Raw genomic sequence first — 23,428 nt, forward strand, 5'->3', positions numbered from 1 at the left:
GAACTCTAACGTGAGCGCGGAAACGGCGGGCCACGTTGAGTCACTGCGGGTCCGTCGAAGGGAACAGCCGTGCAGCTCGGGTGCGGGGGGCGGGGGAAGGGGGGTGCCAAAACCCTCTTCACTTTCTGCTCAATTTTGCTGTGCATCTAAAACTGCTCTAAAAAATAAATTTTATTCATGAAAAAAAATCAAACAGAACCAACAGACATAAAATAAAAAGTAAGTCTCCACCTACACCGCAGCCTCCCGGCCCTGCTCCCCAAAGGCACGTGAGGTTGGTAACGTTGTGTGTGCCCTTCTACAGCATCTACACATGTGCAAGACAAACACGGGATGTTACGGTCCCACAGTTTCCCTTTCCCCGTGTCATCTCAATGACTGAATCAACTGAGCTTTTGCTGGGCGCACACCTGGCCTTCCAGGGGCTTGTCCCCCAGCCTCCCCTGCAGCGAGGCAGGGCCATGCAACCGACTCCCTGAGCCCAGACGATGGACGGGAATGACATGGCTTCCGCAAGGGGGGAGTCATCCCCTCCATTTCTCTGCATCCTCCCCCGTGGGCTGAAACTCGGCGCTGGTGCTCTGAGCCCGCTCACAGCACAAGGAGGAAAGGAGGCCACATGGACGGCGGGCTAATCCTCTCTGCGCCCTGGGCCCCTCTGATGCTGGGGTCCCCTCCTCAGACTAACGCTTTTTGATGTGTTAAATAAAAGACAACAAATTATGTTGAAATATAGCTACTGAAACATTTTTAAAATGTGTGTTTTGGTAACATCTGTGCCTCCTTATTGACGCCAGCAGGTAAAAAGTCCTGGTTGAGAATAAATTTACGGACATTTCAAAGTTGGACGAGCATCTGTATCTCGGGACACTTGCAACAACCGTCACATGACATGAAAAGACCCGGATTGCCCCTGGCCGCCGCCACGGCTCTGCCGGCACTTCTGAGGCCACTGCCTCCGTTCACGGAGGACGGACACACTGAATTTCTATCAGAGGTTAGCAACATAAGGTGTAGTGTTTCTTCCCAGCCAGATTCACAGACCCCCCCGACTCTCCATGCAGACGACAGGTGAGACCCTTGCTCTATGCGATGGGGGAGCAATGAGGGAAGGAGCCTGGGTCCCTGAACAACTTCGAGGGGGAAGCTGTGACTCTCCTTAGACCTTCTGCGCCTCTCTGGACCCCCTTGTGGCAGAGGCAGAAGTTCCACCTGGCTCGGACCTCTGTGTCCCAGGGTCTCTGCGTTACAAAGCTTTATGCTGAAAACACAGTAGAGATATGACTAGTGAGCAACGTGTGAGGCGGTTAGGAGTTGGCTCTGGACACTGGCTGCCTTAGTTCCAGTTCCAGCTCTGCTACTTCCTGCTGTGTGCACTTTGGACTAGTTACTTAACCTCTCTGAGTCTCAGTTTCCTTACCTGTAAAATGGGGATAACCACCATGGTACCTAGCTAATAAAGTCACTGTGCGTAACGACACAAGGAAAGTGATCAAGACTCACAGATACAGAAAACAAACTTATGGTCACCAAAGGGGAAAGGCGGGGAGGGCTAAGTTGGGAGTTTGGGATTAGCAGATGCAAACTACAGTGCACAGAACAAACAAACAGCAAGGTCCTACTATGCAGCACAGGGAACTAGATGCAATAACTTGTGATAACCTCTAATGAAAAAGAACATACATACGACGTGTCTAACTGGTCACTGTGCCGCACGCCAGAAACTAACACAGCACTGTGCATCAACTATACTTCACATAAAAAATTTTAAAAATGAGTTTTAAAAAGTGATTAAGAAAGTGCTCGGAACACTAGAAACCTCCCCTAAACGGGAGGTGTCGTTACTGTCACTGTCTGACCCCTTGCGCTTCTCACCAAGCTAGACGCCATTCCGCACAGGCCACGCAGATCTGCTTTGATTTTTCTGAAATCTGTGTAATAATGTGCTGAACGAATATGCCAAGATTCATTTAAGCGTCCCCCAACTACAAAGTGATCATTCAGAACGCCCCTCAGAGTCCACTTGAGAGGCTGGCCTGTCAGTTACGCAGCGAGCTTCCTGAAACCCCTCCGCTCACCCCTCGTCGTGAGCTTTGCTGCCCCTGTGCTGAGGCCTCGTCTGCACACGCTGAAGTGCACCCGTCTGAAGTGCAGTGCAGTGAGCTCTGTCGTGTTTTGTAAGAATAAGACGAGATGTATCAAACAGCTTGGAAAAGTGAAATCATAGGAAATAGAAGGCACTGACATTACTCCCACACACTGTGCGCTTTCTGTTGATCGAGGGGGTCCTGTCCTGAGACAGCGCTGTGGGAAGCAGCTCAGCCTCCCGCTTCTCTCTCCAGCAATGTCCCCAGACGTGTGTCTGGCGGGGCACCCCTCCCCGACCCAGCCCCTGTGCTTTGGGGCCAGACCTGAGTGATGCCAGTCAGGAGCCTCTGGGCCAGTGCCAGGTTTGAGGGACGCACGGGACCCATCTGAGCCAACGAGATGCAATGAGACTTGTGCTGGGGCTTCTGAAAAGAAGCCCACCCACCACTCTTTTCCTGTTGGACATAAGTGACAAAGGATCTGGCGCCACCTCGCCCATCCTGCAACCGCTGTGTCTGAGAAGGGGTCAGCTGGCAGAGACAGGTCCCACCGGGCTAGTGAGCCCGTGTGAGACCAGCATTGCCCTCGGAGTCCTCCCTTTGCTGAGTAGTAATAAACCCAGTGACTTGAGCCAATTGGATGGGTTTCGACCGCTTGCCATATTCAAGGCTGGTGTAGGAAGATTCCAAGATTTAGGCGACGTGAGGAAGGAAATTAAAAATCACCCAGGAAGCTCACCCTACCACCCTGTGGCAGCCATGGGCCACCTCTGGTGTCACACACCTGTGCGGAGCGGCAGAGCAGGACAGGGCAGAGGGGGCAGGAGGGCTGCAAGCAAGGGGGTCACAACAAATGCCCAGCGGACACTTCGGGGGTCCTGCCCTGGGAAGACCCTTCAGGGGTGCCCCTCGGAAGCAGAGATGCTGGCCCTGTGTGCTGTTACCCCTCCCCTCCCCCACACCAACTGGTCACCGGATGCAGGCTGCCCTGGGAGGGCGGCCCTCGGGGAAAGCCCCTACCTTCAGTCAAGGGCAGGGTCTTGGGGGGACCCAGCTTTGAGCTGTGGGCTCCGCACAACCCGCAGTTGGGAAATGCATTCTTCAGTCCTGGATGAGGGGCCTGGACATCACAGCATCCACTATCTGCATGGCTCCTTTTAGTTTATTTTATCCACGTCTTTTTCCTCCTTTAGAAATTCTGGTCATATTTAAATGCTGTTTTATAGACGGATAGATTTTTGACCCTAACATTACATTCTGAGCATTTTCCAATCATTAGATGTTCTTTAAATGTAAACTAATGATACTTCAATTAAAAAATATATATAGAACAAAAAAAGATTCTTTAAATGAATTGTAAACACAGATTCCTTCATACAGGTACCACAAAGTATTTAAATACTCTCTTACTACTGGACGTTCAGAGTATTTCCAGTGTTCCTTAATCCTCGTACGTAAATTTTTGTTTGCATCTCTGCAGCAAGTGGCCAGGAGTGGAATTAAAGAGTTAAAGGATATAAACTAGTTTAGCATTCTGGGCAAACTGCCCTTTGGGATTTTATGTCACATTCTGACAAGAGCTACATTTTTCTCATTAGAATTGGGTATTTCCGTGTTCTAATTCTTGCCAATTGACCAAAAATGGTATCATATTCTTGCTTTGGTTTCTTTTCCCTAATGAGTGATAACTTTGAAGATTTTTTTACTATCCATTGGGTTTTTTTGCTTGTTTGTTTTTTGTTTGGTGTTAATATCCTTTGATTTTGTGTGTATGTGTTTATTCTTCCGGCAAACAGTCTGGCCATTTTGAAGGGCTAATTTTTCTATTTGATATCAAACAGTCTTGTTGATTTATTAAAGCTCTTTATATATTAAATATACTAAACTTCTGTCTGCTTTATTTGTTTAAAAATATCCTTCCGTTAGTCAATTGCATTTGAATTAAATTAGAATGGTTCTGAGGAATGGCTCATAAAGTTTTAAAAAATCTTAACTTTTTAATTCCATGTTCTAAAAAGGCTTTCCCCATCCTGAGACATAGTAAAGATAGATCTTCACTCACACTTCTTTTCTGAAACCCAACATCTTCCTCAGGAAAGCTCCCTCTGACTGGGCTGAATCTTCCGGTGAAGCCCACCCACAGCACCACGTGCCCCTTGCTGGAACCCCCATCACTGCTGCAGGCTTCCATTTCTGAGTGTTTATGAGCTTTGAAAGGCCGGGGACACGTCTGTGTGTTGTTTACTGTTGTGTTCTCAGAACCTGGCACGGAACCTATCACTGCAGATACAGTGTCTAATTTTTAACATTTTCAATATTCACTTCTAACTCCCTCGTCACCCGGGAGTCTATTTTACTGAAGGATATGAAGAACATTTCTGTCTTCACTTTGTCCCACCACTTACAGAACAGTCCTGCCTCTGCCCACGAATGTCGTCACCGACGTCTGTCCGTCCGTACCTGTGCGTGCGCACCCACACACGCACACACACACACTCAGTCCTGACTCTGCTGGGGTCTGCGGTGAGCCTCGTTCCCGCGTTACCTGGTCCACCCATGGAAACACAGCAACAGGCACTGCTCTGCTTACCGTGGAGTCAGATTTTGCTTTGTTATCTGACTGGACAAGTAACCTGTCACCATGACTCTTCCCCTAAATGTACTGGTCCTAATCAGCTGATCAAGCCCTCCGCCCCAAGACAGTTTTTTAAAATAAATCATTAAATTGAGATGGTCGGGAGCTCCTGTTGCATTCCCTTTTTTTAACTTCATGGACTGTTTGGGCAAACGTGTGCCCACTTACTTGAGCAATCCGGCCCGGTGGAAGATGTAGAGGTCCTGCTCCAGGGTGCAGGTGCTGAAGGGGACCGCCTTCACGAAGTTCTGGATGAGGACAAACTCGGGGGTGAGGTGCGGCAGGGAGATGACACAGAAGTTCTTGTCCTGCGTGATGGGAGGCCAGAAACCATCCATCACTAAACAAACTCCTGCTCCAAACACAGAAGAAAACAGGCATAAACTGCGTAAAGGAGAGGGTATTCAAGCGACAGATTCCTGTAACTTGGAAAGTAATTGTAAAATTCAGGGGGACAGCAGGAGTGTGGGGACAATACCTGCATGTCTGACTGAAACCTGGACCGATGACACCTGTCAACAGCTGGCCCCTCTGGCACAGCTCTTCGGTGGAAGCAGATTTTTAACCTAAGCAGACTTTAAAACGTTTGCTTGTAAACCCACCCGTGTCCAGGAGAGCAGCAGCACAGCGTGCAAGGCCTTGGGTTCGCTGAGCGATGCTGCCCCAGCCGTGGCCCCCTCCTCAGCGGGATGAGAGGGCAGTGCTCCAGGCCTTTTCCGCTCTGAAACCCTGCGCTTGCCCATGGAAGGGCGTCTGCGTGTTTTTTCACGACCACGTGGGTGAAGAGATCTAAGAGCCTGTCTAACCTGGGCGGTGGGTTTGGTTAGCAGACTCAGGAGGACATGCGTGTCCTGACCCCCTAAGTCTGCACTGCCCGATGGGGTGGCCAGGAGTCACGTCTGGCCACCGAGCACCTGCAGCATGGCTAGTGCGACTGGGGAACCAAATTCTTTATTTCACTTCATTTTAACTTTGTAAATTTAAAAATAAACACTCAGTGCAGTGACTGGAAAAGGTTTCTGTGTGTTTGGAACAACTTGGGTCTATGAATCTGCTCATTCAGTGGCAAATTTTACAAAGTCTAAACGCAGATTAAGAATTCCTGACCTGTAGTTCTTGTCCTGAGATGTTCCGGAAGTGTAAAATGCACACTGGATTTTAAAAACTCAGAGAAGGGAAGTAAAATATCTCAATAATGTTTCACGTTGATTGCATGCTGAAATGATTAAACCTTTTGGACCTATTGCAGTAAATAAAATATATTACTAAAACTGACTTCACCTGTGTCTTTTTACTTTTTTTTTTAATCGTAGCTGCTGGAACACCTGGAATTTGTTGTCTATGGGACAGTGCTATGCTCCGCACGTCCCCCCTGCCCCCCTGCCAGGTGCCTGCAGGGGCAGCCTGCTCTTCCCAGAGCTAATTTGTCCCTGTGGGATCTCACCTCCCCCTGAACCCTGTGAAGGCATTGCCCGTGCTCATCCAAAACCCTGGGGACACGTGCGCGACCCAAGGGAGTAAAGCATTGTTTGACCTCATCTTCCTTCTTTCTAGCAAAATAACACAGCTCCTTCTGAGGAGACTTCGAGTCAAGTTGCTGAAATACTCAAGCTGAAAATAAAAGGACAGGGTGCCAAGTCCCAGGGAGCTTCCTGCGGGAGGAGGAGTCTGTAATGAGTTGCTTCGACTCGGACAGGAAGGATTAAGGTTGAAGTAATGAAGCATTTGGTTCCTGTCTCCCTGTATCCTGAAACAACAGAGAACTAAAAAGGAAACATGTCTCTTACCCTCTTAAAGCCAGCACTGGTTTTACAAGTTTGAAAAGCTGCTTTTATGGGGACTTTAAAGTAGGAATGAATTAAACTTGGTGAATTTATATGCGGGCCTCTCTGAGGGAAGCCGGCTTTGCAAATCCCCCCTCAGGTCACCTACAGAGCTTTACAAGCTTCGAGATGCCTTACAATTAATTAAAAAAAATAACAACGGAAAACATTATTGCAAGGCTTCACTGTCTTAACAAAATGAGGAAATGTGAGCTAGGCTCACACAGCTTTCAGGCAACACAGTTAAACCATACTTGGTTTTTGCCTCAGTTGAAAGAGCATCAAGGAAAAAGAAATAGGTATTTTGCCTGCAATTAGCCAAGAAGCGCAGTGTTGGCCTGACCTCACTGATAGGCTGGCCACAGAGGGAGTCATGAGAAAAATCCATTCTGTTCTCAACTGGCTTGCTCCCCTACTTTCTTCTCTGCAATAAAGTGATGAGAGGTTGGCCGGAATCTCTATCCTTTGACAACCATGAAACAAATGAGGAGGAGGCCGGGACTCCGTGAGACGGACAGTCCTGTTTGCACTTGGACGCGTGCCTGGGGCCGTTCACCGCCCCTTGGGTGGTGGGTGGAGCCCCCCACCCCATGCATCCTCTCAGACCCGGCGCCCAGCAGGGCCAGCAGGGAGACCAGCCACAAGTTCCCACCTTCCTGCCTCAGAAAGGCAGTCTGGTGACGTCCAAATTCTGTGAGCCGGCGCCAGCTAGAAAGCGCCACCGCGGCCGGATCCAGCTGAGGGCAGCTCCCGACCCCTGCCCCCAGCTTTCTGTTAATGCTTTGATTCCAAGACAACACTGGTAAAGTAACCTCTGAAGGAAGCTACGCGCTGAAAGAAAGCTATTAAAACAGCACGACGGAAAAGCTATGAAAAGTGACAGTATCTTCCACATCTAAGAGTTCATGACATGTCATTCAGCCTTTTTTTCAGAACAGAGATGCGGTTCAAACCTCAACATTCACAGCATACGAAATGTTTGGACGGTGAATATGGCCTTTTACTTTCCTATGACTTTTCTAGCTTATAAAACCAATTATATCACTCAAAAGTCAGCGTGTACTTACAGGAAAAAGACCGAAAACAAAATTCATGAAGTCCAGGGACCTGTAAACAAGACAATAAGAACGGTCACTGTCCTGCGAGCAGAGGCAGCCCCAGAGCACGTGTAACGGGCCGGCGGCTCTCCCGCCAGGGCGGGGATCAGCCGGCCGCCGCCAGTCTGCGTCCAGCTGAACGTGAGCCGGTCGCAGAAGGCACTGGCTTCACGTGTCAGCAATAAAGTATTTTTTCTAAAACCGAAGGTACTATTAAAGCAATTAATAATCCCTACACCTCCGAAAAGCAGGAGAGTCATTCAGTGGACGTGATCCTTCCTTTCCTTTCCGGAAGAACTGGGGAGAAATACGGGCACATCATAAGCCGCTCTGGGCTTTTCCTCTTTTATCTGCAAAGGACTTTTGAGCAGCTGCAGATGCATATCCACAGATGAACCAGAATGGGTCGTTGAATTTTTGTTTGAAAGTAAGAAAGCTCGGGAAAATAAACATACGCAACGAGTCTGGAAGGAAGGGTTCACGGGCTTTTTAGGTATCTACAGTGTCGTTAGAATAAAAAGATTTCCCTTCTCAACCTTTCCGTTGAATTTCAATTCTGAAGAAACTGGAAACTCAAGAGGGAGGAAATGCAGGTGAAGCGTGGTTCCAAGGCAGGCGAGGAGCCAGGGGATGTGATTTCTCCGCTAAAACGGGAGCGTCCAGCAGTGCTCTGGGGCATCTAACAGACACTCCAGAAGCTTCTGGTCTATCAAAACGGGCCGCTCCTTTCCTGGTCACCACTGTTCTGTGGACAGGATGGCAGGGTAAGGGGGCATCCCAAAGGGGCTGTGGACTCCACGCTTCGAGGGCAGGGGTCCAAGCCCAGACGACAGGGGGCAGTGAGCGCTGAACATGGGGTGTTCACCCCCTCTCAGATGACCTCCGGGGGGGATGCCAGCCCCGATTCTGTGGGGAGCAGGAGACAGGGGACTAAGCCTTCATGGTGGCCTGGCCCGGCCCAGCCACCAGCTCAGGGGTGAGCACACAGCCCATCTTGTCCCAAGAAGGCTTTGGCTGGACAGCTGGGCCCAAGTCAGACGCCCTCCTGTCCAGATCAGGTGCAGGGCCCGAGCCCACTGTCCGCTCTCTTGGCCCCGGGCAGAGACACCCCTCTGAGGGCGGGCCGGCAGAAGGAACTAGGAGGGTAACTAGGAGGGTAACTAGGAGGGTAACCGGAGGCTAAGAGAGAGACACCTGGTCCGCGATGGGGTTCTCCAAATCCTGACCCACGCCACAACGAACACCAGCCCTACCGCTGGAGTTCCCTTTGTTACTTGAGACAATTGTTCCACTTTTCCAAAGCCAGATTCAGCTGGAGTTTCTACTACTTGCAACTAAAAGACTCCAGACAAGCAGCACCCTAAGCCCAAAGTCCCCTCCAAAGGCAAGCTCGGGAGAACAGGGCGAACAGGGGATGGCCTTCTGGACCCGGACAGCCCGGTCCTGTGGGCCTGACCCAGACTTCGTGGACTGCAATCCCTGGGAATGGGGTCCAGGAATCTGTGGTTTAAAAAAAACTCCCCAGATATGGGAGGGGGGCAGGCTTGGGACCACCAGCTCTGCGAGAGTCACGCCACAGGCGGTCTCACGTGGCAGGCACGCCGGGGCCGGTACTCGCCTCGCCTCGTACTTCTCGTCGACACAGAAGAGCTGGATACGGAAGGCGGCCGAGGCTCCCCTGTAGGTGGGGCGGAAGGAGCCGGTCTCCTCGGGCAGAGACACGGATGCTGAGCTCGCGGTGCTGACCGAGTAACCCACGTCATCTGCGCTGTGCTCCTGGCTGAGCTTTCCTGTGTCCTAGAGCAAGGAGAGAGCGGGAACCTGTTCACTTTCCGCAGCTTACGGGCCAGCGGCTGCTGTGTCTCCACGTTGCACTTCCCGGGACAGGTGGCACCACCTCACCTGAAACGCCGAACTGAGCCCGGCGCGGTCCCAAGGGCACGTTCTTAATGAGATAATCAGCGTTTGTAAGGACTGAAACAAGTTCTCACACAAAGGTCAGAAAATAAATGGTTTCAGTTGGCCTTTGATACGGGACCGGTATTTTAACTGCATCACTGGGTGGGGGTTCGAGCCTGGTACTATCACACACTTATTAATTCCATAAGCGAAATATCTCCGTCCCCAAAAGGGGTTTCCTTGTGACGTTGTGCTACAAGCATCTTTGGATCTGGGGACTGTTCAGGCGGTTTGCTGGTGAGGCGGAGCCCCGGGGAGGCCCCCCTGCCCATAGTCACGCACAAAGTCAGAGCTGAGTCCTTCCAGTCCCATTTAGGACCATCTAAGGAGGTGAGAATACAGCTCAGCGAGAGGGAATGACTCACTCCGAGGTCCCTCTCCAAGTTCTCTGAAATCGAAGTAATGCGTGCAGACAGTCAAAATTACAATATAAGCTCTACAGACGTACAAAGAAAACTAGGGGCCCCTCGTCCCCCACTGGCCAGCTCTTCCAACTTCTCCATTTCTGTAGGCGTCTACCTCTGTGTGTCTGAATCTGTTCTTATGCTGCGATGTCTTAATTCCTCAGTTTTGAAACCCCCTCCTGGACACCAGCGTGGTGGGCAGATGGGACGCTCTTCCACGCCCCTGCCCAGTATCCTGTCCCCCGGCCGTCCCTGTAATTACAGCGCAATTCAGGTCCAAATCAGTAACTATTTATGTTATTACAAATACAGGTGTCACCGTAGGGGAGTGAGCTACGACCACGTTCTCGTTTGTGGACTCGGTTCTGGCACGCTTGCTTCCCTGATTTTTTTCCCTGTGCGTTATCGGAGCTGCCAAGAGTTTGTCCACATCCTTTGCCAAACAAGCAGGCTCCATCTGACCCCAAGTCCCCTCTCCCCTCCTCTGACCCAGCCCGGCGCTTCCTGCCTGGGGCAGCACCTGCCCTCGTTTCTCAAGCTCCAGGTCTTCTCCTTGTCTCCTCCGTTCATGGTTCCCGCCTTGTTATCTATGGAGCATATTTCAAGCTTCCTAAAATCAGCACTGCCTAGTGGGCGGCAAAACTCAACAGCTACTGCTGAGATGGGGCACCTGATCAGGCACTGACCAATGGCCCCCAAAACACACATGGCCTAGGCCCCAGGACCTGGGGATGCACTTTATAGGACAAAGGGGATTTTGCAGACGTCATTAAGGAAGGCTATTGAGGCAGGGACATTATCTCAGATGATCTGAGGATGGGGGGGATGAAACCAGAAGTGTCCTTACAAGAGGGAGGGAGGAGGGTCTGAGTCAGAGAGACTGGAAGATGCTACCAGCTCTGGAGATGGAGGAAGGGGCCACATGCCGAGGAGAGCAGGTGTCTTCTGGAGCTGGCAAAGGCAAGAACTGGACTCTCCCCCAGAGGCTCCAGAAGGAATAGGACCCTCTCTGCACCTGGATCTTGGCACAGTAAGACCTGTTTGGGGCTTCTGACCTGCAGAACTGCAGGATAATACATTTATGTTGCTTTAAGCCATTAAATTGTAGCAATTTGTTACAGCAGTGATTAAAAACAAGCCCAGAGGCCTGGCTTCTGCCAGGAGAACACAGCCGGCGGAGAGTGCAGGGGCCCTCCCTCTGAAAAGGAGAAGTCGACTTCTTTGTCTTTCCCCGTCAGGCAGCCTCGTGCCTTGCAGGCTGGACCCGGATGAGGAGCTGGTTCTGGTCCATCCCTCTAGAGAACCATCATCTGGTCGTTTCATTTGGGGAGGAGCGGACAAGCTAAGTGCCCCCACAGGGAATCTCGTGTCCCCGACACGGTCGGCAGACTGTCACACACAGACCTGGGCTCAGCCCAGTCCTTCCCCGCCTTCCGCAGGAGCCCGAGGTCCCCGGAGAAGCCGCTCCCTCATAACCACACCCTGCCTCCCCCTCTCCCAGCGGTGCTAAGCCAGAGCAAATGCCGCCATCGAGCTCCTTCATTCTAAACACTGTTACGGTGCTCATCTTCCAGCATTGCCTCTCCCAGCCTTGCTGTCTTGTGGATTTGCGTCTTTCTTATTCCCTTACTGTCGTGATTTCAGTGGGATTTTCTTCCCCCAGGAGGGAGAGGAGGTAAACGTGAGAGGCTGACCCGGGTTCCCTCTGGGATTCCAGCACATCTAACCTAGGGTGGACCACCCGTCCCCGCTCCACAGCCTCGTCTGGGTCCCTGCAGTATTTCCTTCTGAGAAATCCTGGGGAGAGGCTGCTCCCCTCTGCTGCGCGCCCCCCTCACCTCCCCAGGACACGAGGGGTGGGCGCCTGATGTGGTTTCCCCAGAAGCAAACTCAGAGCTAAGTCTGTGTGGGGAGTGATGCCAGGAAACTCTGCGAGAGGCATGCGGAAACTGAGGTGAGGAAGGGAAGGTCACCAACGTGGCGGGTTGAACAAGCGGGCTCCTCGTCAGTCCCCCCTAGACGGCGGGGAGGTGCGGGGAGCGCGCGGGGAGCTGTCCCGCCCGAGAGGTGGAGGAGCTGGGGGCTGAGTCCCTGACCGCCCTGTGGACGGCGACCTGCCCTGGGCGCAGCCCCGGGGGAAGACCAGGCACTGAAGCCCTCGTCCTTGGGGTGCGGAGGGGTGAGCAGTCGGGGGGAGGCGGTGGGGGACCCGCAGCACGTGCTAGAGTGAGGCTCAGAAAGCGGACCCTGTGCCCGCCTGGCGCACGCTCTTCCCAGAAGCACGTCCTGCTCCGGGTCGCAGGTGCTCTCCTCTCCTCCCGACGTGGTGCCCGTTTAACTCAGGGCAGGGAGAGGACATCGGTCTGTGTGACAGGGCCGAGCTTTGCCTCCAGATCAGCCTCAACCAGCATGAAGTGAGATTTTTAATCCCCAGCTGTGTTCCGTGTAGACTGGCCCTCTCTCAGAACCTAACATCTGGGGTTAGCGCTCAGCGAATCGGTCCCAGGGCCATGGGGCTGACAACCGCCTGCGCCCTACTCCGCCGCCAAGGGTTCTCTAGATTTCCCAAGCTGACACACAGACAACTGGAGGTGCTCGGGGACGCCAGCAGGCTCAGAAATGTGCTCATCACCGGAGACGAGGACGTCTGGTCGTGCCAACCTCCCGCTTAAAACCTCCCGAGCCCTCCTCTGCTTCCTAGCAGACGCTCAACACTTTCAGCAGGGCCCACAGAGCCCCGCCCTTCTCCACCTGAGCCCTCAGGCTTCTGGCAGGAACAGAAGGCACGCTCCCACCGACGTGGACAGAGCAGGTTTGACAAAGGGCCACGCAGGAAGGTGTGGGCAGGGATGAGGAAGGGCCCCAGGGATGGCAACCGGGGCAAAGGCTACCAGCCCTGGTCTATGTCTGCGACAGGGGGGAGCGGTGCCTGGGACCGGAGATGCGTCTGAATGACACATAAGGCAGACAGGTGTGTCCACGAATGCTCGCTACGTACAGCTGAAGAAATGTTCGCCAGCCAGAACGTTTCCTCCCCAGCTGATGAGAAGAAGGGAAAACCCCTATGTACTGACATTGTGGGCAAGTAACTCATGTAGAAAGTGCCTCTTCTAGGAGTGCGCCGTGCACGGGACGCAGGCTAAGGGCTGGCCACAGTGCAGCGAAGGTTCTCCGAGGGGGCTTAGCGGAGGAGGCCCTGAGGGGGGAGACGGCTTCCCCTGGGAGAGAGAGGCGGGGAGGCCTGGCGAGCCAAGGGCGCAAGGACTCAGGTGGGGAGGAGTGAGCTTTGTGGGGGCCGCCGTTGCCCCCCCCCCACCTCCAGACAGCCCTCACAAGCCCCACCTCCACTTCGCCAGTGTTTCCACTCGGGACCGGTGATGAAGCCTCCTCCACTGCAGCGTCTTTAGTGATTCTTCCCTGCAGATGACAAAGGCAAGACGTGAGAGTCAACCCCCGCGGGGGCTGAGCCTGCGCTCTGAGAGCGCTGGCTTTCAGGTCCTGGCCCCGCTGCTCTGCGGCCTGGAAGAATGACAGAGCCTCTGCATCCCCATCTGAACCAAGGGACTGAGATCAGCACCCCAGGTTGTCCTGGGGATAAAATAAGGACAGGTGGAGAGAGACAGGCTTAGCACCTCCTGGCTCTCTGCTGATGTTAGCTGTCCCTCCACTGTCCTCACTCTTCTGTGTAATTTGAAAGCTGCACTTTTTTTTAACTGCTTTATTGAAGAGTAATTGACACAGTAAACTGCATATGTTTAAAGTTTACTGTTCACCCTTTGAAAAGTTTTGGCTTATGTACGTACCCATAAAAACATCACCACAAAAAATGATGCACATACACTTCACTCCCCAAAGCTCCTGTGCTCCTCTGTGCCCGCCCTCCCGCCACCTGGTGCCACTCTGCCAACGACAGGCAGCCGGAGGTCTGCTCTTTGTCACCGGAGATTACGTGCTGAGTCTGTTCCTGGACCCTCGGTGCCTTTCATCTGTTTGCTGGCCTTGACACCACCACCACGCTGTCTCAGCTACAAGAACCTTATAATAAACTTGAAGTCAGTAGCATGAGTCCTACAGTCTTGCTCTTTTTCCAAAGCTGTCTCGGCTGTGCTGGGTCCTCTCCATTTCCATATGCATTTTGAAATCAATTTTTCAATTTCTATAAAAATTCCTCCTGAAATTTTGACTGGGATTTCATTGACCAATTGGCATCTTGACAATCTGGAGCCCCAGAAACTATGTGCAGGGGAAATTCTCCATTCATTTAGGTCTTATTTCATCTCTCTCAGAAATGTTTCGTAGTTTTCGGTATAGAGGTCTTGAATATCTTTTGTCAGATGTAAACATTTTGTGTATTTGTACTTTTGTAAATGGTATTTATTTCCATTTCTGATTGTTCATTGCTATTATATAGAGATAAAAGTGAGCTCTGCATATTAATTTTGTATATATTTGGCAATTTACTAAATTACTTATTAGTTCTAACAGCTGTTCCACAGATTCCATAGTTATGTTACCTGTGAATAAAACACAGCTTTAATTCTTCCTTTCCAGTCTGGATGTCTCTTACTCCTTTTCTTGTCTTTTTTCACTGGCTTGAACCTCCAGAGTAATCTTGAATGGAAATGGTGAGAACAGACATTCACTTGTCTTGTTTCTGATCTCGGTGGAAAAGCCTTCTTCAGTCTTTTACCATTCAGGATTATGTTAGCTACAGGTTTTTTAAAAAATAACCTCTATCAAACTGAAGAACTTCTCTATTCCTAACTTTCTGGAGTTTTTACAAGGAATGATTATAAATTTTCAAATGCCTTTCCTGCATTTATGAGATAAATATATAGGTATTCTTTTTTAGAACTAACATTCTAAATGGTGAATTACATTGATTGATTTTCTTATGTTAAACCAACCTTGCATTTCCAGAATAAATCCTACTTGGTCATGATGTATTGTCCTTTTTATATACTGATTCAATTTACTAAAAATTTTATTAGAATTTTTCCATCAATGTTCATGAGAGCTACTGATTTGTAGTTTTGTTTCCCTCTAATGCCTTTTGTCGGGAAAGAATGTCCTTTTGATGAACTGAATCCTTTTAAATTTATTGAGACTTACTTTTCAGCTTGGAACATGAGCTCCCTTGGCAAATATTCCGTGTGCGTGTGGGAAGGAGGTGTATTCCGCTGTTGTTGGGCAGAGTGTTCTATTAAGTGCCAATCAGGTCAAATTAGTCAACAGTGTTCTTACAGTCTCCTGTATTCTTACCGATTTTCTGTCTCCTTGTTCTATCAGTGATGAAGGGAGGGGTGTTGAAATCTCCAAATACGGTTGCTGACTTGTGTATCGTCTTTGCCGTTCTATCAATTTTTGCTTCATGTGTTTTGAAGTTCTACTATTAGGGGCCTAAATATTTAGGACATAATCCTAAACCCCTGACCCCTGTTACCCCGGGTTCTACGCCCCGTTCTGAAATCCACTTTGTTGGAAATGAATAAAGCTGCTCCCGCTTTCGTTTGATCAGTGTTAACATGGTGCATCTGTCTGCATCCTTTTCATTTGAACCTATTGTATCTTTATACCCAGAGAGCCTTTCTGTGACCCACATGTCACTGAGTCCTGCTTTGTAATCCACTCTGCATCTGCTTTGTACGTTCTTTAATTGGGATATTTAGATCATTTTACATTGAATATAATTATTGACGTGGTTACAGGTTTAAATCTCTCATCTTACTGTTGGCTGTGTGTCCTGGCTGTTCTTTAGTCCCCTTTTCCTCTCTTCTTGCCTTCTTTTGGATTAATTGTGTATTTTTACGTTCCTACTTTATCTCTTTGCAGGTTTATTAGATACGTAACTCTGTGAATGTGATTTGTAACTGCAGTATCTTTTTAGTTCATGTAGTGTCATCTTTAAGTCTATCTTCAGGGGATGCAGTAACACTCCAGGTGCGGCGTAAGGACCCTAACACAGTGCACGTGCGTTTCCCCCGCTCGGTCTGCATGCTATTCATGTCTGATGCTTTCACTGTACTTAGGCAGTCAATTATCTTTCAAGAGATATAAATAATAAGGAGAAAATCTTACACATCTACCCCTTCAGCTACCATTTCCAGTGCCCTCCAGCCCTCTGCGTGGATCCAGATTTCCATGTGGCATCGTATTCCTTCTACAAAGGACTGCCTTCCCCGTTCCTTGTCGACAGGCCTGCTAGTAAGGAACTCTCCCACCCCCGCGTGCAGGCAAGGTCCTCCTTTCACCTTTATGTTTGAAACATATTCAGTGGATGTAAAATTCCAGGATGGTAGTTTATTTTCTTCCAGGTTTTTGAAGATGTGACTCCAGCGTCCTCTTGTTTGCACTGTTTCCAACAAGAAATCTGCTACCACCCGTACCCTCAGTCCTTCCTCCGTTCCCAGCTTGTCTTTTTCCCTCCCTCTGGCTGCTTTTAAGATTTTCTTTCCATCACTGGTTTTCCGTGGTCTGATTACGATGGGCTTCGGTGTGGGTCTCCTCCTGTTCCCTGGGCTTGTTTCTGGTTGAACTTGTGTCTGTGTGTTTGCTTTCGTAACATTTGGAATTTTTAAGTCATTATTTCTTCAAATATGTTTTCTGTTTCAGCCTCTTTCTCCTCTTCATTATAGGCTCCAGTTGCACACACATTAGTACTTAAGTCATCCCACAGTTCACTGATACCCTGTTGTTGTTTTAATTCTCACTTCTATTTCACTAATCTCTTTTTCTGCTATGTCTAATCCGTGGTTCACCCTTCCAGTGTATTGTTCATCTCATGTAGTTTTTATCTCTAGAAGCTTTATTTGGGGTGTTTTTACAGACATACCTCGGAGATACTGTGGGGTCAGTTCCTGACCACCGCAAATAAAGCAGGCGTCACAATACAGCGAGGCACGTGAATTTTTGTTTTCTCAGTACATATAGAAGTTATGTTTACACTATACTACAGTCTATGACGTGTGCAATAGCATTATGTCTTTAAAAATGTACATACCTTAATTTAAAAATCCTTCTTGCTTAAAAAAAAAAAGCTAGCCATCATCTGACAAAGCGGGGTTGCCACAAGCCTTTAATCTGTAGGAAATGCACTCTCCGTGAAGTCTAACAAAGTCAAGCACAGCAAAAGGGGGTGCGCACCTCTATCTCCTGGGCCTCACCTCCGCCTTTGGAACTTACTTAGTTATGGTAACTGTCTGGATGTTCTGTCCACTAATTCTCACATCCTCGTCAGGTTTGGGTCAGTTTCAACTACTGAGTTATGGCCACCTCTTACATCATGTATTCCCAGTTTTTTGAGTGCCTGGTAATTTTTTATTGGATTCCAAACATTGTGATTGAAACTACCCGGGCACTGGATAACTCGGTACTCGACAAATACGCTTGAACTTTGTTCTGGGACTCAAGCTCCTTGGAAGCTGTCTGGTTTTTCTGGTTCTTGCTCTAAAGAGGCGCTGGGCAGGCCTGGGGCAGTGCCCTCTCTAGAGCTGGTTACTCCAGGACCCTCCTGTGTGTTCCCCCAACGTCGGGGAGTCTCCGGTTCCCCGGGCTGACTGGCGGGGTGGGCAGTCTTCCCAGCCTCGTGTGAGCACTGGGCGCTGCTGACGCTAATCCTTCTGGGAGGGTCTTCCCTCAGCCCGACCCGCAGGAGCCTCCCCACGTGCATGTGCTGCTCAGCACTCAGCCAAATACTCAGGAGTGACCCTCTGCTGGTGTCCAGCACCTCTCTGTGCAGCTCTCTCCTCCCTGGGACTCTGTCCTGCAAATCTTGGTGGCTTTAGCCCCCTGGACGTACCCCTGGGCTCCCACAGTTCCCCTGCCCTGTGCTGTGGTGGGAACTCACTCAGGCAGGAGGTCATGATGACTCGAAAGCCCCCCTGGCTCCTCTCCCATCTCCTGGACATCGCTCTCCTTTGTCAACTGATGAGCAGTGTCTTAAAAACTATTATTTCATTTTTCGACCTTTTTTTGGCATTTTTCAGTCCATCCAGGCTCTATCACCCCATCTTTGCCAGAGGCAGGAACCCCTAGCATGAAGCTCTTTTTATGAATTCCCTTCCTCAGCTCCACCTCGTCAGCCTAGTTCCTGCCTTACAACTGTCTTGAAAAGGTGCCGGTGTCCCTCAGTCCCCTCCTCTGGGATGTTCTCCACTCCCGTTTTCACCCCTGAGTTAGGAGGCCTTCCTCTTCCCTCCTGCAGGCGAAGGCTGTGTCTTGGTCTTGTGACCAAGGTCTTCCCTCCTCTTCTTCTTCCCAAGATCTTTGTTGAGCTGAAGGGCAGGGGGAACATTGTGGTGCCCAAGACTGGGGGCTGGAGTCCAGGAAGCGATGGCTCTGCACCAGCCCTCGATCCTGGGCTCAGGGATGGGTTCCAGGGCCCGGTGCATGGAAGAGTCAGGAGGACCAGAAGTGGAAGGGCCTGTGCAGCGAAACAGGGGCTGGGATTCTGGCCACACATGGTGCTTGTGCAGGACCAGCCTGCCAACAGCAGCCTAGAGATAAGCCCGTTCCTTCTCCCACCCACCCCCGGTGAGGTCTTGTTCTGGAGGACACAGGGGACATGCCCTGAAGTCCCACAGGAGCAGGTGAGGACCCCGAGCCCAGTAAATATGGGCATTTCTACTTCTGTGACCCACCAGCGGTCAGAGGTCGGCAGAGATGGAACCACGGCTGGCTCCCCGGGCCCATCCCCAACATCCTATGTCCTCTGTGTTGTGGCTGACTGTGGCCTCCTGCCATGTGGGCTTGCCCACCTTTAGGTCAGGGCACAGGGTGGGAGGGTGCGGGTGGGGGTCCTGCTGAGGCCAGGCCGGGACAGCAGGGCCAGCAGCTCCCCGGGGGACAATGGCAGGTGCTTCTGTGGCCTGCAGGGCCGTTGGCCAGGAAGGAATACACGGCCTCATTTGAGTCTGTGTACAAGGCGGCTTTTCTAACTGGCTTTAACAGAGCTGCTTTATCCACCTCAGCCCCTGAAACCAGGCGGTGGGTGGGGAGGAAGGTGGAGAGAGGGAATTCCATCGCCACCTGTGTTCTTGAAGATGCTGAGTTTCTGATGCGTCACAGACACACAGCCTCCAGGCCGCTGTCCCCCAGATCTTAGTGCCAGTGAGGACTTTCCCCTGTGGGTCGTGACCCTGGCACCAGGAACACCGCTGACCCTGACCCTGACCCTGACCCTGACCCTGACGGCACGCACGGGCATCCCCACGCCCGCCAGCTCCAGGCTGGGCGGATGACGTCCGATACCTGCACACGCTCCCTGGCCTCCGGGGAGACAGCTTCCTGTGGCTCCTCCTCTGTTCTCTGGGTGTCCTGGCTGCTCCTCCCGAGCTCAGCACCTTGGAGAGAAAGAGGGGTGTGAGGACAGAAGAGAGATGATTCGCACCTACAGGGACGGCGTGGTGACCACACCGCAGCGTCGGAAGAGTCACCCTGCTGGGGGCAGCGCCGGGAGTGGGCAGAACGGGGTCTCCGCGGCCCGCCCCACTTTCCACCTCTCCCTGGCCTCATCCGCACCACGGGGATAAAGTGATACCTGGCCCCGCGGGAGCCAAGCAGACAAACCGCTGGCACCCGGGAGGCCCTGGCCCGCCAGGTCCTGAGCTACGTGACCTTTCACAGGAGCGCCTCGGAAGCTTACGGACCGCCGCCCACGAGCCTCCCGGACGGCGGGGGCCGATGTGACTTTAGGTGGGAATGTGACAAGACAGCCAGCGCGCCAGCGCGGGCGGAACGCGGGGACAGCTCCGGGGCTGCTTCCCAGCTCGAGATATTGGAACCGTGCCTCTGCGGCCGCGACTTTCTTCTACTTTCTAAGCAGAACTGGAGGGAGGCATTGCTGCTTTTGTATGTTCTGGAAAGTCGGTAATTAGGGTAGCGTTCATGTATCGACCCTTCGCCGAATATTAGAGTAGGAAAATTGTTCCCATTTTGTCTCAAAAGCTCTTCCCCCACTCCCTTCCCTTCTGCCTCCTTCTGCTCTCTCTCCGGGTCTGTCTTTTCCCCCCTCCCCCGTCTCTCCCGCCCCCGCCCCTCCCCCGCCAGCCCTCCACCCCCACCCCGAGGCCCTGACCTCTGCTCGGAGCAGCCCTAGGACGCGCAGCGCCTCGTAGACGCAGGAGGCACCCAGAGCCTGCGCTCCCAGCGGGGCCTGCTGCCCCGTCTTCTCATTTCGAAGCATCGCAGCGGAAGCCATGGGGCCAGGGGCGGCGGACACCTCCTCTCCCGCTGCGTTTGCCCTTCCGGCAGCAGCCAGGGCAGGGCCCCTGCAGGTACCTCTCCACCCAAATCCCCGGTTACTCAGGCCCTAGGCCTGCTTCTGGCAAAGATGCAGGTGAAGAAAGTAGAATGAAATTCTAAGAGAACACTCTGATGCTCAGGGAGGTGTAAAGGCAGAGACAAGGAGGCAGGTAATGTTGCAGGGACCGCGAGAGAATCGCATCCCTGCGCAGCAAGCAGCTCTTGGGGGAGGAGGGGGGCAGCAGATGTCTTGAGAGGAGGAAGGGCTCAGAATGCCTCCTCTGGACCAAGATGCTTCGGGGAGCATGAAACCTGTTCTGAAAGCGGCCTGTTCCCCGCGAAGACTTTCCAGATCATCCGTACCCTGTTTCTAGCGTCCCTGTGACGGCGAGAGCGGAGCGCTTTTGAGGTTCAGCTTGTGACTGAGCGACGCGGTGGACGGTGAGGCGCACGACTCGGCCCGTCCCCGCTCCCACGGAACCGGCACCTCCACAGGCAGCACAGCCCGTCCAGCGCCCGGGAGCCGCCCTCACCCGCCCCCGGCCAGCGCGCCTCCTGCAGTAGCTGCTGCTCTGACTTCCACCGTCACTGACTCGTTTTGCTCCGCAGCCAAGTTTGTGAATTAAACAAAAACTTCTACCAGTAATTCTCTATTCTTAAGTTGCACTTTATTTTAAAAAAGTCTTTCCTTAAGTTTTAAATTTGAAGAACTACTCAAAATACAGCCCAGTTTAAAAGAAATCTGGGCCTCCCCTGTGCATACATTTATTCTGTAATTAGGACGAAATTACTAAGCAGCCAGAAATTTCAGAGGCTGGATCAAATTTGCAGCGAACAATTAATCCTGGAGGCTCGCTGTCTGACAGGCTAACGTTCACAAGACAATTGCCGACCAGGACGATTAGCTGTCGGGCTGCCGTGTCTCGGGGTGCTGCCGTTGTTATGAAGCAGCTGCCACGCTCATCCCCAGAGGCGGCTGCATTTCAGAACTGGGCGAGGTGATGCGGCGCCTCCCCTCCCCGTGTCTCCGGGGTTTTGTGAGGTTTAATTAGTTAATGTTCTTAATGTGCCCGGAGATCCTCACGTGTGAGATGCCATCCCAGGGAGAAGTCGAGGCAGCGGTATCACGTAACACACAACCAGACACACAACCCAGGCTGCCAATTTAATTGTTTCATTGCCGATACCACCTAAGCAGCCTGGAAGCCACGAACGAGGGGTTTATTCTACTGGGAGGGAGGGTACCGTCTGTTAGGGCCTTTTCTCGGAGTGAGACTGCCACTCCGCGGCGGGCTCACCGAGAAGCCAGTCAGGCTGGAGGTCCGGGCCCCTCCCCAGGCACAGCCCCCACTGTCGCCGTCCTAATTTTGCATTCCTTTTCTTAAAGAGCGCTCTCAAATTGTATAGACCTGAGGTCCCACAAGACCTGGTCTGCCCTGCCTTTAATACGAATAACAGACAGGGAAAGCTGAAGAATACATCGTGGAGGCTTTAAGAACACAAAACAGTGCCCAGTCTAGTGGGTTTTAACATTTTTTTAAAACATGGATCAAAAACCCTAACAAGATTTTTTTGTGAAATGAAATAAAGAGATTCTAAAAGAGTAAATATGGAAGAACAGCTAGTCAACAAAATTTCAAGAAATAAGAACAAAGAGTAGGTGAAATTTTCTAATGAATATTAAGACATGTTAATGCATCTCCTTTACCTGTTGGGTTTTTCCCTTTCCCTAGAGCTCAATTGTTGGTCTACCATATATGTTGCAAATATTTTCTTCATGTATCTACTTATTTAAAAAAAAACCCTTTTTAGGGTACTTTTGATAGACAAAACTTTAAATTTTTTACTTGAAGCAAAGTTGATTCACAATGTTTTGTTAGTCTCAGGTGCACAGCAAGGTGATTCAGTTATCCATCTATATATTCTTTTTCATATTCTCCATTATAGGTTATAATGGAAATAGTTATTACAACAGCAGGTTATTGGGAGTTGGAACAGAACAGAATGAAATGCAGAAAAAAGAAAATAATTATGAAATGTTCACATATGTTAAGGGTAGCATTGGTGGAGGAAGAATAAACTATACAATAAATAATATTAACCACATGGGAAAAATTTAATCTGGGCCCTTATTTCACACAATACACAACAATCACCTGCAGATAGAGTAATAGCCCAAAGTTTTTTTTAAATACTTTTAAATGACTAGAATAGGAGAATATCTCCGTTATCTTGGAGGTGGAGAAATCCTTCCTTAAAAATGTGGGGCGGGTATCACTCAGTGGTAGAGCGTGTGCTTAGCATGCACAAGGTCCTGGGTTCAGTCCCCGGTACCTCCATTAAAATAAATAAACAAACCTAATTACCCCAAAAATAAATAAATTAAAAAATTTTTAAATGTAGATAGAAGTCAGAAAAGAAAAACACTGACATACTTGACCACATCAAAATTTAAAATTGTCACATAAAAAGACAAATATTATATCACTTACCTGTGGAATTGAAAAAAATGATACAAATGAACTTATCTACAAAACAGAAATAGACTCATAGAAACATAGAAAACAAAACTATGGTTACCAAAGGGGAAAGGGGGAAGGAGGAATAAATTAGGAGTTTAGGATTTGCAGATACACACTACTGTATATAAAATAGATAAACAACAAGGTCCTATTGTGGAGCACAGGGAGCTATATTCAATATCCTGTAATAACCTATAATGGAAAAAATTTGAAAAAGAATATATGTGTGTATGTATGTATAGCTGAATCATTTTGCTGTACACCTGAAACTAATTCAACATTGTAAATAAACTATACTTCAGTAAAAACATGTAAAAAGTTCTCTGTCAAAAGTACCTTAAAAATTTTTTTAATTTATTAATTTTGATGGAGGTGCTGGGGATTGAACCCAGGACCTCATGCCTGCTGGGCATGCGCTCTACCACTGAGCTATACCCTCCCCACCTTAAAATTTTTTTTAAATAAGTGGAGAAAATATTTCCAACACATACAGTAGACCAACAATTGAATTCTAGGGAAAGAGAAAAAACCCAACAGGCAAAGGAAATGAATGGACAGGAAATGTCAGTGACCAATAAAAACCACAAAAAGTGTTCAGTAATAGTCAGAGAAATGAAATTAAAACAATGCTATCGCCTTCACACCTATCATACTAGCAA

At 50.3% G+C, this 23,428-nt stretch overlaps 1 protein-coding gene across 7 annotated transcripts in view; it reads right to left on the reverse strand.

Moving 5' to 3' along the window:
* Positions 1 to 23,428, reverse strand: part of CFAP61 (cilia and flagella associated protein 61) — a 257,667-nt gene that overhangs the window by 168,187 nt on the left and 66,052 nt on the right. For all 7 annotated transcript variants that reach the window (XM_072943713.1, XM_072943712.1, XM_072943711.1 and 4 more), the window contains exons 9-13: positions 19,255 to 19,346; positions 13,348 to 13,422; positions 9,261 to 9,439; positions 7,613 to 7,652; positions 4,891 to 5,030 (exon numbers count right to left, since the gene is read on the reverse strand). In XM_072943713.1, coding sequence (XP_072799814.1) covers positions 4,891 to 5,030; positions 7,613 to 7,652; positions 9,261 to 9,439; positions 13,348 to 13,422; positions 19,255 to 19,346 — 526 coding nt within the window. The remainder of the gene's footprint in view (positions 1 to 4,890; positions 5,031 to 7,612; positions 7,653 to 9,260; positions 9,440 to 13,347; positions 13,423 to 19,254; positions 19,347 to 23,428) is intronic.

This window comes from Vicugna pacos, chromosome 19, assembly GCF_048564905.1.
Source record: "Vicugna pacos chromosome 19, VicPac4, whole genome shotgun sequence".
NCBI lineage: Eukaryota > Metazoa > Chordata > Mammalia > Artiodactyla > Camelidae > Vicugna > Vicugna pacos.